This window comes from Bemisia tabaci, chromosome 2 (assembly GCF_918797505.1).
Source record: "Bemisia tabaci chromosome 2, PGI_BMITA_v3".
In the NCBI taxonomy this organism is placed as follows: domain Eukaryota; kingdom Metazoa; phylum Arthropoda; class Insecta; order Hemiptera; family Aleyrodidae; genus Bemisia; species Bemisia tabaci.
In genome coordinates this window covers 53,353,434-53,367,885 of record NC_092794.1, presented here as the reverse complement: position 1 = coordinate 53,367,885, position 14,452 = coordinate 53,353,434, and the positions used below count along the sequence as shown (strand labels likewise).

Here is a 14,452-nt window from a genome sequence, read left to right as displayed (position 1 = left end):
AGATGAACACAAAAAAGCACAATGATTAGTGTGGGAAATTTCTTTCTCAATAATCATTCAACTCAATAAAAATTTGTATTTCAAATAACTATTCTGAGCATACGCATAATCAGAATTCACATAATGTTACAAAACACAAGAGCGTTAAAAATTAAAAAAATATAAAAATGGGCTTAAACTAAGTTTAAAATTAGATGACATAATTGCACATTTCTGAAGCAACAAGTATTGGTTAATCAACGCACTAAAAGGGAAACAATCGACTCAGAGATGTGAAAATAGAAAATGTTCAATTAATTCTATTCAAATTGAGAGCTGAGCAAATATTAAATCGATTGAAGGCATTATTTGTACGGTAACATCTTAACAAATACATCTAAGGACTTTCCAGACATGACTTAGCAATGTCATTAGGATTACACACCTCATTTTTCATCTGGGATGGATTTGAAAAACCTAATTTTTGGAGACTTAAAGCGATGATGGATCAATGTTCGGTATTTACTTTGGACAGCAAGTGCCTGACTCAAGCACTAAACTTCCTTCTGATGGTACATTACGACATTAAATGATAAAGGAAATAAGATTAGTGCTTCTTGACTTGTTGGAGATACCCTTAGAATACCTTCTTTCTGCGACACTGCCCGATGAAATAGGGCGAATAACACTGCGATAGTACAGTTAAAAAAATCAGACAATTCAAAATGAACTCCTGTCGCCAGTTAGTCATAAAATCAATGCATATAAATTGAGAAAATCTGAATTAATTGTGTAAGACTGGACCTACAATTATCTAGGGGAAAATATCAGTTCCATTAATATTTTCCAGTCTTCAAAAATCCATAGCATGGCCACTGGCCAGCCTATTGCTATGTGCCATCCAATAATCAGTACACATGTTTAGAGTATAATCATTCGTATAACTTTTAAATTTGATAATGTTTTAGTTAAGGTTGAACCTTAATTTGATTTGAGAATATGGATTAAGAGTTGCGTGTTCCACGAAATTCGGGTGTTTCGAGCAAAATGACGTAATTTGCAGGGAATAATCCGTAGTGACCTTTGCAAAAGCCCCGCCACCATCCTTCATCAATCTGAAAAAACAAATACTTTGAGAACGAATCCACAACTGGATTGAAATAATTAAAACCATCTGCACTGGCACAGTTTTTACAAACAGAAAGCAAAACTTTGAGAAATTCTGCAATTAAAGTTGACAAATATTTCACCACAAATATAAAAAAAAATTAGAACTCAGCTTCTAGGAAGTCTTAAGTGATAATGCCCCAATTCAGCTAAAATAACAAATTAATAGGAAGAGACTCAGAGTTTAAATACCACGTCTTTGCTATGAGGGTCAATTGTAGACATTGTACCAAGTAACAAGTATTTGAACATCGTCCCTCTTGGCCTCCTTCAACTGGGAGGTGTCCCCGGCCCCCATTCACCCTCCCAATCTTTTAGGTGCTAACCTAAAAACCTTTTTGATGCTACTGAACAAGATCAAAGTTGAGTTCCAGAGTGTTTACTGACAGTATAAGTCCGCAACCGGGTATCTCGGTTTGCGACATCGCAGACTTCCTGTCATATTTAATTTATTGAATGAATAACTATTCATCGGTAATTCTTAAAAACTGCCATGATCTTTCTCCTCGGTGCCACAAAAATACTGCAAAAACTTCAAGGAATGATGTCGATTTGTTCTTCTTTAAACAAATAAAATAGGAGCGGAGATTATCAAACACCGCAAAAGAGATACGTGGTTGCGGACTTACGCTGTCACTAAGCTGTTCCCTCTCAGTTGTGGCACTAATTGAAATGGCTTTAACTATGGGCTTTGTCTAAAAAAGCGAACTTCCTTTGAGCTTTGACCAAAGCCACTTTGTGATATCATATTAACTAGTTAGTCATTTCCACTCGATCGAGTTCAGTAGAGTTCAGTGTGAGATATTAACACTGGAATTAAACACAATAAGAACCGTAATATGACGTTAGATAGATGTATTGATAAATTAACTAGGCACAAAATTGCAACATAGGAAGTAAATTAATGATGCTTACCATTTCAATATGAGTGATGACATCATCAGGATCAAAAGATATTTCATCATCTGCAGCTATAAAAAAGAACAAAAGTCAAGTGAACCAGAGGATCTTTCCAATTCAGAAACCAACTAATCTGGTATTTTAGAGGATAAAAACCATTTTAAAAGAGAAATAAAACAAAATTATGAACTTAATTTTCAAAGATTCAGTGGATGGAATAAATAAGATAGTAAATTAGAAACGGAGTCTTTTTCAGTCTTCAAATATCGGAGTGAGGAGGGGGGGGGGGGGGGGGAGATGAATGAAGGAAGTCAAAGACTTTCTATAGAAAATTAAGATACTGATTTTACTGATTATATTTGTTACATTTCAAAAAATAACCTTTGCAAAAATAATGATGTCAAAACTTCAATCTTAGCTTAGTAACATTTCTTTGAACTTTTTAAAAGCCATAGACTACAGGTTCTTTCCAACTTTTAGTTCGTTTTTCCAGAAACTGCAATGGTAATACTTGTACCCCTTTCATTAACTGGAGGCTTCAAATTAAACAGTACATACTCGTTTTCACTGCTTCTATTTCAAATTTGTAGTTACTTTATTACTTTTTAAATTTAAAGACTGAAAAAGTAAGCTTTCCCTCAGGGCTTTACAACATCCGAACTTATCATCATTCGAATGGGTCAATTGCCATTAATAATCAAGAACGGAGAGGTATTCTCTAACAAACCTGAATAAAATCCAAGCTAGAGCTGCTCATTTTTTTAAAAAAGAAACTAGACACTTACTTGCTTGATAATCATACATCGCAACAGCTGAGAGGCCAGTATCTCCACCATCGTCATCAGCCGGGCTACTTGAAATCTGAAGTTGCTGCATTTTCAGTTCTTGCTCTAACCTCGCCTGTTCCGACTCATTTAGTAATTGCTCCTTCAATTCTTTTTCATGTTGCTCCCTCATCATTTCTTCTTGTAACTTCTTTTCTCTGAGGAATGGGTCATTGAGATCAGAGGGAATTAGAAAAAAAAGTAGACAACACAAAGTAACGGGGAAAATGTTTCTCCCATCTTCTTACTCTCTTTCATAAATCAACTCTATCATTCTTTTTGGATGGACTATTAGAAAGAATTTGAAAATTTCCATCACCGTTTTCATCAAAAAGCTGGACATACAATTCGGATGTAGGATCAAACTCAGAATTCAGTTATTTTTCCAACTGAAGCAGGAAAAGAGCTTGAGTGAGAGAGTGAGAGAATTTAAAATCTTTGCTTCTAACAAGTTTTTGAGGAATGGCTACTCACTCAGATATCGATGATGAAACTACCAGACCACTTATCTTGTTTGCGATGTTTAAAAATCTCTGCTTTCTTTTTATTTTTATTCTTTGAAGGAGAACAAATCAATATCATTCCTTAAATTTTTCACAGAGTTTTTGTCACACTGGGATGAAAAATCATGAGTTTCCAAAAAATGATGTTGAGGAGTTTCCTACTTGAAAAGTTAAGTATGACAGGAAATCTGTAACGTTGCAAACCGAGATACGTGGTCACTTGGTCAGGTTGTTTCACCGTTGATATTAAAAGATTCCTTGACAAACCTCCATTTTCCATGTTTTATTGCTCTTTATAGTGCCTACTATAATAAGGACTTTTCATTCAATGCTTTTTAAGTTTGCACATTAAAAAAATTAATAAATAAAAAAAAAATAATGAATATTTGTTTTATTGAAAAGATTTATTTAAAAGAAGTAAGGGACTCACTTCTCTTGCTCTTCTTTAATTTTTTGTTCTTGCCTAAGTTGCTCTTGTTTTATTTCTTCTTGCCTCTGCTTTTCTTGCCTAAGTTGTTCTTGTTTTATTTCCTCTTGCCTCTGCATTTCTTGCCTGAGTTGTTCTTGCTTTAATTCTTCTTGCTTCTGCTGTTCTTGCCTGAGTTGTTCTTGTTTTAATTCTTCTTGCTTCTGCTGTTCTTGCCTTGATGAATCTGCCGCAGCCTTTTGCCTCTCTAGCTCTTGGTTCACTTCCTGACTCATCTTTGCATCAACAATCACAGGTGGTTTTGCAGGCTCTTTCAGAGCAGGTGAAGGGGTTTCATCTGCGAATTTTTCTCTCTACGAAAAAAGGATGGTTATTACCTTATCAATTAATGCAAAAGAGACATATCGACGGTGAAACTACCAAACCACGTATCTCGGTTTGCGACGTCGCAGACTTCCTGTCATACTTTATTTTTTAAATGAAAAACTACTTAACATCCAGTCTTGAAAATTTCTGTGATTTTTCCTCTTTGTGCGAAGAAAATTCCGTGAAAATTTCAAGGCATGATATTGATTTGGTCTACTTCAAAAAAATAAAATGTGAGCGGAGATTTTTAAACACCGCAAACGAGATACGTGGTTTGGTAGTTTCACCGTCGATATATAAAAACACATAGATAGCATGATACATTACAGCACAGCATATTTTTTGTTTCCTTTTATAATTTCACCACAAAAAGTTTTCGATAGCATTAATTTGTGAAATTGATCCTGCCATTGTTATACCTTCATCTCTACGACAGGTAACTCAATTAACTTTTGATTATTTGAATTTCAGCATTATAGTTGAATATCATTAAAAAGTAATGTTTTTGGTAAATTTTACACTTACAGAAAAATAAAATCAGTCAAATGAGATTTTAAAACTTAGTAGACAAAAATTATAACTCACCATGGCAGGGAATCCGTTTTTCTTCAATCCAGTTCCATTTGCCGCTATTTCTTCAAATTTAGAGGGAGCAGCGTTGATGGCTTTCACCTGAGAGAAAACAATAAAAAATGAACTTTTTTTTATCATGAGAGATAATGATACTATGTACAAAGTTAACAAGATATTGTTTGTTTTATGTGTTATTAAAATATTTTTGTAGTTTATTTTTGTTTTTTTATTGATATTTAATATCAATTTAATTGATATTTTTTGTTGTAGATTATCTTGCATATCTTTCTGGGCAAACCTGTTTGTCACAAAAAAAGTGTCCATGGACGCAGAGAATTGAAAAACCCATGACACAGACTATGCAAACTCTGTATTAAGGGGTGAATCTCAGACTTTTTCATTTATGTCATTGTGGTTTCTGTGAATTTTAAATTCATGTTGTTTATTCATTTCGTCGTATCTTTTGTATAAAAAAGCTCCATCCTCTAGCTCCTCACTTCATCTCAAGTGGAATCTTAGCGTATTCTTTGCTATTTCATTTCCTCTCGGCTGGTAAATGAATTATTTCCCTTGAAAGCAAGATGTCTCCTGAAAAGCGCTCAGTCAATAGGGAGTGCTCATTGATTTCAACCTGCCTCTAGAATTCTAGTATACTGGTGGCCATACGTTTAAGTGACATACCAGCTAAACAACAAGATGACAGTAAGGGGCCTAACATATTTAGAATAGATTAATCTGTGATACCTTTATCTGATGCTTCTGATGTCAAAGCACAAACGATAATCGTTTTTCTACACTTCATGTTTTCAGCAGTAGTGTAGTTTTCTCAAAATTGACGGTTGAAATTTTGGTGAGCAACTTCTTTTATCTCAAAGGTGCTCATCTTTATTGGGGAACTTAAAACAGCACCTCCATAGGAAACAGCTAAGCGCTTCTCTAATGTGAACATATTAGAGCTTTCCCTCATATTTAATTCTGACACTGAGCAGCACTTCAATTATTTGACTGTTACCATTACTTTTCCTTTAGAGGAGATCATTTTCAGGTAGTGTCTTCCCAAAGAATGGGCCTGTTGCATGCCAGAGATACAGCCGTGCGAATAGACTTTTCAGAGGTTAAATGACACGAAAATTACGATGGTCACATTAAAAAAGTCTGAAATACACTCCTTACTGCGCAATTTGCGTTGTTAGGAAAGCGCTTTTTCAAATTTCCCGCGCCTGGGGGCAGTTTTCTAACGGAAACAATTAACGGCAACTCGCGGCTATTTCCGGTCAACTAAAACTGACAACATAACCTAAAAATCGGAGCTCGTGATATCGTGAAATGAAATGTAGGAGGATTGCGTTGGATATTTAAAAGTTGATCGATTTGGTTAGCGCATACAGCATATATGGACCGCTATAAGAGATCACGTTGGGTTTGTAAACAAACTGAAGGAAAAAATAACAACAACAACAACGACTCGGCATCTTCCGGAAATCACCGAGCCCGCCGTTTGCTCGTTTCCGGTGATTAGAAAACTGCCCCCAGACGCGGGAAATTTGAAAAAGCGCGTTCCTAACAACGCAAATTGCGCAGTAAGGAGTGTATTTCAGACTTTTTTAATGTGACCATCGTAATTTTTGTGTCATTTAACCTTTAAAAAGTCTATTCGCGCGGCTGTATCTCTTGCATGCAACAGGCCCATTCTAGGACACAAGTCAAACCCCTCCTCTCAGAGAACGCAAGCAATATCTACAAAACAAAAGTTGGTAATAGAACACACCTTTTCCTCTTGTTCCTGAAGGTCTTTAAGCCTCTTTTCTTCTTGAGCCCTTGCCTGCTCTGCCTCTTCTTTTTCCCTTTGTTTTCGTTTCTCTCTTTCTTTTTCTTTCTTCAGCCTTGATTCTTCCTCCTCCTGTTTTGCTAGATTTTCAAATTTCGCTCGTAGGCTTGATGGTTTGACGGATCCTTAAAAAAAAAAAAATATGAATTCGCATAAATGCATGCAATCGTTTTTATTGAGGACAATTTCATTATGAGACTCAAATTTTGCAAAACACTTTCAGGTAGCGAGGAAAAAAGATTATTGTGAGATGTACATACATATTATATGCAGTTAAAACCATTTTGATAAAGAGTGCTTAATGTATTCTAAAATGGATTGAATTGAACTGGACCGACCATAGGGGTTTTTTTTTTCTGTTTGTTTGTTTTGACAGAGAACAAATGATTCTGTAAGTAAGCGAGCATCCTTCTTCATATCTAAGATCAATCCTTCATTGTGACGATTCTTTCAATTTTAAAGATCACATTAGATTTTACTTAAAAAAGTTACCCTACTGCAAGAGGCTTTAATGCAACATTACTTACCAATTTCAGGTTTTGATTTGACATAATTTGTCCCTACTTTTTCTGCTTCCGTAAATCCATGTGCTGATTTGTCGACTCGATCCTTTTCAACACCGAATTTTCCTCCAAAACCCTGCACAAAAACCAATCACAATTAGTCCTGATTCCACATATTTTACGGCTAGCAAAACATATCTTTGAAGGTTTAGCTGCAGAAATTAACCCAAAAAAAGCACTGACAGAGCTGCTCCATTATCGGAATATAAGAAATGTCCAAAACAATTATGAGTAACTTTAAGTTTAAGGGCTTTAATAAGAGTAAGTCAATCGAATGGAAATAATTTGAACCATCAAGGCTAAACATTAACGTCACAGAATATTCTTCAATGAAAATACAGTAATTTCAAGTTAAGACGTCTTTGCATTTAAATCAGAACACTTAAGCCTGGGTCACAGGATCTCAAACTGAGCCATCAATGGTTTGATAGTTCTAATTTGATAGCTTCACTTTAATTGTGCAACTCGGACTTCTTTCTTTCAAAAATCAAGGTTTCCATGGTCAACTTACAAATTTGGTTCAATGCATTATCAATACTCCGAATTTTTTTTTTTTTGGCCACCGTGTGAACATTAAATATAAAACTCAGTTGCTTATTGCTGATCACAGTAGCATACTTTTTGGTGAATTTAACAATGTTATTAAATAGTATGGGAACAAGAATTCATGATTCAATGGACAGTTAACATAAGAAACAAGGAACAATAAGGGCAAAAAGATATTTAAATATGCAATATATAGAACAGTACCTTATTGTGATCTGTTTGGCTATGATGTTTTTCAACCGATTCAATGTGATCCCAGCCCATGGCAGATTTATCCTGACGGTCAGCTTGAACGCCAAATTTCCCTCCAAATCCAACCGCGTAATCTGAACAGATAATGAGAGTAACATTTGATTAGAATCTTAGTAAGTATGCCTCCTAGAGCACAAAATGAAAGCATGACTGAAATATTCATGGTCTTGAACGACAAACGAAGAGGAAAAATTCAAAACATACAGGTTGCACACTAATAAACACTATACAGGTTGCTGAGAATGTGCAAATGTTCCACTCGTTTGTTCGGGATTTTATATCAGTAGAATGACATTCCTTGTCTTTCTCCTTAGCGTACTTTGCAGTTACCAGATTGCGTGAAAAACCCTGAATATTTTACATTGGGAAATGTGAATTTGGTAATAGATTCCTTTCAAGTAAAGTTCAGAAAAATTTCCTGATCAGAATTGTATGAAATTTAGGAATTTATGCCTGTTTACAGGATGGAACAAGGATGCAAAAACTTCGCAACCATAGCAAGCGGGTGCATGCAAAAATGGGAAAACCTAAAAGACAGGTTTCAAAAATGGAAAAGCTGGAAAAGTGGTCTTCAAATGGGGAGCTCATATTAGTGTGAGGATTGCATGTTTTTCATAAAATCAAAGTGATTGGAAAATAAAGAGAGAAAAAACGAGGGAGCAAAGAAAAAGAGCATGAGGAAATACCAGGGAATTACCGGAAACTATTCTGGGAGAATACTGTGCTGGAGAGAGTTTGTTCCCCCTCTGTAATGAGAAATTCGCTTTTACACTAAATTTTAAAATACTTTAGCAAAAGTATCAACACTTTACTTGAAGAGAAAAAGAGTTATCACTTTGAAAATGATGGAGGAAAAGCGCCGGGTAAAATGAGGAAGCCAATTTGCAAAATAGGGATTTTATCATCCCAAGTATAGAGCACCAGACACAAACTTAGCAACACCATCTAGGAATATTATAGAATAATCACTATCTTAATAAATTATTTAAAAATACCGAATGGGTAGGGAGAGAATAATACTTTTGTTCTAAGATAAACTTTAATCATAACTAATACAGTGATTCGAAGAAACTGAGGAAAATATCTGGTGAAATATTAGCTGCATAAATATTAAAGAACATTTATCTTTCAGATCTTTCGTGATAAGAGCGACAGGCATTAATGTTGATAATACTTTGCCGCTAGCTGATTCAGATAGGAGATAGAGAAAGCAGAAACCTTTTTGAGACTCGTGCTTTTCAATTTTTTCAATGTGATCCCATCCTACAGCTGATTTATCTTGTTTGTCCACCTCAACTCCATATTTGCCACCGAACCCTGAGCTGTAATCTTTCTGAGAGCCATGCTTTTCCACAACTTCTTTGTGATCCCAACTGACAGCACTCTGGAGAACACAACATTGAAACATGAGAAACAGCTATTGAATAGAAAAGAAATTGACAACAGAGATCAAAGTTTGTGAAATACATGACAAAAGCAATTGGCAATGATTATGTAGAGCAGGAAACCGTCATCTGATTGGAATGGACCTCACTCCTGCCTGCCGAAAGGAAGAGGGTTTGTGCAACTCTAGATGTTGCCCATCGTTCAATTAAAGGGCCTGGAGGACAAGACACATCAATGCAGTTTTTGCTACTTCAAAAAGTTTGTGTTTAAAGTTTCAAAATTACATGGAGCCTCATCGCAGAAAGAAAATTCAAACTAAGTTCTCGATGCTTAAAAATTGAATTTTAGCAGAGTTCTGCACAGAATATATTTTATGACTAGCTCTAGTTTGAATAATTAGTATCTCAATTTTTTCAAAAACTGCACTTACGCGCCTTGTCCTCCAAGCTCTTCAATTATAACTTTATTTTCTCTTTGACAAAAAAACCACACACATGATGAGGTGATGTTCCTGACTATATCCAACAGCAATAGTGTGTCGAATTGAACCGCTAGTAAATCAGTGTATTATTTTCTTATAATAATAAAATTTGAACATGAATTCATTGGTGCATGATCGGTGCTACAGTACAGCTTGATTAGTTTAATCATTAGATAAAATACGAAAATTTCAAAATTAAGCACAGTGACACCAGAATACCCTAAAAATTAAAAATTAAATTTACCTGGAGATAACTGGATATTTTTGACTCCTAAGGATTTAAGTCAGAAATACGTCAAATTTTGCACATAAGTTTACCAATCCTCTCTGATCAGATCTAAAAACTGAAAAAAGATATTGAATTACCTTGTCGATCCGATCCTTCTGGATTCCATATTTACCTCCGAACCCAGCACTATAATCTTTCTGGGAGGCGTGTTTCTCTACTTTAGCCACATACTCGTGACCAACAGCTGATTGGTCCATCCTGCAAAGAAGACAAAAACATTGGGCTACATAGTCTAACATTGCTGCAGGTACAAAATGTTATCAGCATTTGTGATCGACCCAGGCAGAGGGGCCTTGGTTGATAAAAATCAAAATAGAATTATAAATGCCTGAGAATACTGGAAAAAGTATTTTATTGACATTTTAGGACATAATAATGCCGGAAATAGAATTCTTTTGAGGTAGGCAGTTAAAAAATGTAGTTTCAAAAAAATGAAATTGAAAATTACAATTGGCCTTAATTACAGCACAATATTGCTGAATTATAATTCCATTGTAAATCTTTTATTGGCACAAATATTAATTAATATATCCTTGACTGCTCGCAACTTACTCAATAGGACACTAAAAAGAGTTTCTGACTAAAATCACAGATTCTCAGAAGCTGATCACTTGACCCAACTCAAAAGAAAATAGCTCTACTACTGTGGTTTTTTCTCTGCGAACCTTCCCATTGTAAGCAAATCCCAGTACGACAAGAATGAAAAATACACTAATTTTTGACATGCTCTGATTTCCAACTTTTTTATACAGTTAGAAACACTGAGAGACAAACTCAAGTTATCAAAAACCAAAATAAAAGAATGCAAGATACTTGAAATTTTTAACTTTATCCTATTTTATGCTTTACCTGATTGGATTTCAATCTTTACCCTTGGTCCTCGAGATAACTAGGATTTTAGTCTCTGCGCAAAAGAGGTATAAATAAATTACTTCCTCAGAAAAGGATGGAAAATGATTATCTACCTGTCTGTCTGGACTCCAAATTTCCCGCCATATCCAAAAGAGGATTCCGATTTTTTTGTTTGCTTCGCATTTGCTTCAGATACTTCCTCTCGAATCTTTTTCATACTGGAAAAAAAAAAAGATAATATTTATTTCAATTTCTATTTTTTAAAAGTTACCTTCTCATATAGTGTCTTACAATGCAAGAGCAAAATGTAATTTTGCACCATACATCTGCAGTCAGGGGTACATTACAACCTGAACGGCTAGTGAAGGGTATTATTGCATTCTGGAGACATTTTTTTCAGTATTTATGTAAAATTTAGATTGTTCAGTAGTGAAAAGAGGATTTTTGGTATTCAAAAGTTAAAGAAACTTTCAGCATTTTCTGAATCTCCCAACAAATTAGGAGGTTTTTAGCACAAATATACTCTCTTCTAGGTTGATCTTGTCTCTATAAATGGAGCTCTTGGATGTGTCAGGAATTTGCAATTAAGGCACTGATTCCAGTGCAAAATTTCCCGAGAAACTTGATGGATTGTTGGGGGACTTCAAAACTGAAAACACAGTAACCCTGCTAATGTATTTGCTTCCTATCTTTGCGTAGAGAGTTTGTCTTGACATAGGGGTGAACTCTCAGGGTAGCGTGGGATTTCCTCTCCATTACGGGCTCAACTTAGAGAGCTTTTTTTGAGCTTAGGAGTTAATTTCAGAGAAAACCAGTGACACATACAAGAGCTCAATTATTGTTGTATTCCAAATCCCCTACATTAAATTTAATGTAAGATTCAAATGTAAGGAAAAGATTATGTCATATTCAAAAGTCTTTCATTTTGTACTTTATTCTATTAAGTAATGACAGCTGTGTTTGAGTTAACTGAGATTGTGAGACAAGCCTTTTCTGTAAGTGCTCTGGAACGTCTTATTACCTTCTAATATCTTTGGAACATTTGGATTGATCCATGAATTGAAGAAATCCACCATGAACGAAAATCACTTTAAGGACAAGAAACAATAAGATACGTACTCAACATAGCCAATGTCGCGCCCGGATCCGGGGATTGTTTTAGATCCCCACCTCTGTTCTTGCTCAGTGACATCGTTGACAAAGTCTGGATCAGTGTCCCAGTCATCATCTGCATCACCGTTTTGAAACTTTAAAGCAGACATAGCACCCTGCAATCAGTCGAAATAAACATTAGATCAGGAAAATAGTTGTGCTTCCTTCAATGCAGCTAGGAAAATAAAATCACATGTGCACCAAAGAGGCTTGCAAATTGAGATCAGGTATCTACCTCTCACCCTAGAAAGAACTTTGTTTAAACACCATGTATGCTTTTTTGTATGGCTTCCCGCCCAACGACATCTCACTTCAGGAAACTATCTCATGGATTCCAGAGTGATCAATTTCAACAAAACGATAGGGCTTGGTAGCATAGATTAGTGTCTTTATAGACAAAAAAAACCTGCTGCAGTCTAAAGTAGTTGTGATCTTACAAATTGCAAACCCCATTCTGATCATAGAAGCATAGTTGGATTGCATTTAGCGAAAAGGAATCAGTGGGAGTGGAGAGTGGTAAAAATGTTTTTTCTTCATAATTATCTAAAAAATCTCCCAAAGTTTTGGCAAAAGTCCCAAAGCAAAAAGTTTTGGCTTCCCACCAAAAAATTGATGATTTTATAGGAAAATAGGTAGGTAACTGAGTTAATTTTAATACTGTGCATAAAATATGTATTTTTAAAAAAGATGAAGCAAAACGATTTTGAGAACACTGTAGAGCCAATTCCTACTTAGCATTCCTGGCCATTGGAGAATACGCGTGAGAGTGTGTGGGTAATATCTCCCAAGAACAAAGGGAAGCCGCCGGGCTACGTTTGGCGGGTTGCATCTTTCCACCCCTTTCCTGCCCTTATTCCATACAGTGACATACATTTAATAATTTTTTCCTTCATTTAAAATGTGATTCTGTCGAAAAAATTTGTTTCTTTCGATAAAACTTGCCATAATAAACAACTGGAAATTCCACGCCCGGAATAAATTCACTTTCTCAAGTAAAAAAATCAACTATTTTCAAGTCCTCCCTATACGATCCCGTGTGTTTTCGGGAGTTACGAACATTTAACCTCAAACCCATGACCAGGTATGGGTAGATGGTATTGGTAGAGCTCACCCATTGTATGTGGAGACAAATGTCAAAGAATTGTTTACGTCATCATTCACCAGTAGGGCTTTTTTTTAATGCGGATCGCAGTGGAACGCGGTGGATCGGTATTTTTTTATTCCGTTCCTCAGCCATGATCCAAGCGTTCCAAGTGGATCAGGGTGGAACGCTGGATCACTCTTCCGAGGTGGGGCGAGCTTGCGATCCAATGTGATCCTAACCTAATGCAAGGAACTTGCCACCCTCAACAAATCAAAACAATACCAAATCAAACCATATTCCAAGTTTGGATTTTTTTACCACTTGGAACACTTTGGATCGATCCGGATCCCTCAGGATTCCGATCCAGTGCGTTCCACTGTGATCCACCCTGTTCCGCGATAAAAAAAAAAGCCCTAGTGGTGCTACCTGACTACATGTATTAACCTGTTGAGTGATGCGAGTTAGGAGCTAATCGGAGATTGACGTTTGTCTCAACATACAATGCGCGAGCTCTAATTGCACTGGTTCCTTCTTGCTAAATGCTATCCCAAATATGCCGGGATGGGCAAAAGAAACACATGATACATCATAACTTATTCAGTGACTGAGTTAAAATGTTCCAGCTCAGACTTTCATCCTCATCATCGAGGGGAAAACCTTCTGGGGGGTCACGCCCTCGACCCCCCAGGGAGCCCAGGAAGGGAGCATCTCCCTAAAATATCAACGCTTTCAAATGGAGACCCCCTCCCCCCACTGGTGACACATTGTCAGAAGGCGTGTCGAGCGTTTCCTTTGCCCATTTCAGTATGATTGACACTCCCTCGCAGCGGTAGCACTGACCAGCATATATCAAGCCGCTATAATTATAATTATTGGTCATATACCAGAACAATTTGAAGAAAAGAACCATGCAACACGAGCAGTTTGGAAAACGTACTCCAAAAATCATTTTTAAAAAGTCAGGATGTGGCGTTAACTTTCCAACTACTTACTTCAGATCCGTTGCCTTGCGAGTCCAATGAACTTTATTGGCACACTGTCTTTTGTTTGCTGATTAAAGAGATTAAATGAGCCTGAAATAGAATAATAACACGAAATTAAGTTTGCATTTTCACAGAAAACTTCTATAAAATGAGATGGTTTTTCCACTGCATAACTTTTCAAAAGTTTAGTTTATGAGTCAGACTCAGAGCTTAGAGCAATCAGAGTAGTCAGAGGCTCTGCAACCACAATATTTACACTGTTGCCTTTCATTTATTGTAAACAAGCGATGTGTAATC

The 14,452-nt window shown here is 36.0% G+C and overlaps 1 protein-coding gene across 1 annotated transcript; it reads right to left on the bottom strand.

Annotated features, from left to right (window-relative positions):
• Positions 1 to 25: 25 nt before the first annotated feature.
• Positions 26 to 14,385, bottom strand: Cortactin (cortactin). The gene is made up of 13 exons (XM_019052462.2): positions 14,165 to 14,385; positions 12,056 to 12,204; positions 11,050 to 11,154; positions 10,162 to 10,282; positions 9,147 to 9,312; positions 7,881 to 8,002; positions 7,095 to 7,206; positions 6,508 to 6,692; positions 4,752 to 4,838; positions 3,804 to 4,153; positions 2,832 to 3,028; positions 2,062 to 2,117; positions 26 to 1,094 (listed from the first exon to the last, which is right to left on the bottom strand). Exons 2-13 carry the CDS (start codon positions 12,196 to 12,198, stop codon positions 984 to 986), a joined length of 1,755 nt encoding a protein of 584 aa, XP_018908007.2. The 5' UTR covers positions 12,199 to 12,204; positions 14,165 to 14,385; the 3' UTR covers positions 26 to 983.
• Positions 14,386 to 14,452: the final 67 nt, after the last annotated feature.

What these genes read in the sequence shown, in the direction of transcription:
- Cortactin (XM_019052462.2), bottom strand. Translation starts at nt 12,198, where the DNA reads ATGTCTGCTTTAAAGTTTCAAAACGGTGATGCAGATGATGACTGGGAC. An exon ending in GCCAAACAGATCACAATAAG is followed by an intron (nt 7,207 to 7,880) that starts GTACTGTTCTAT and finishes GTTTTTGTGCAG; the next exon opens with GGTTTTGGAGGAAAATTCGG. An exon ending in AAAACGGATTCCCTGCCATG is followed by an intron (nt 4,154 to 4,751) that starts GTGAGTTATAAT and finishes CTTTTTTCGTAG; the next exon opens with AGAGAAAAATTCGCAGATGA.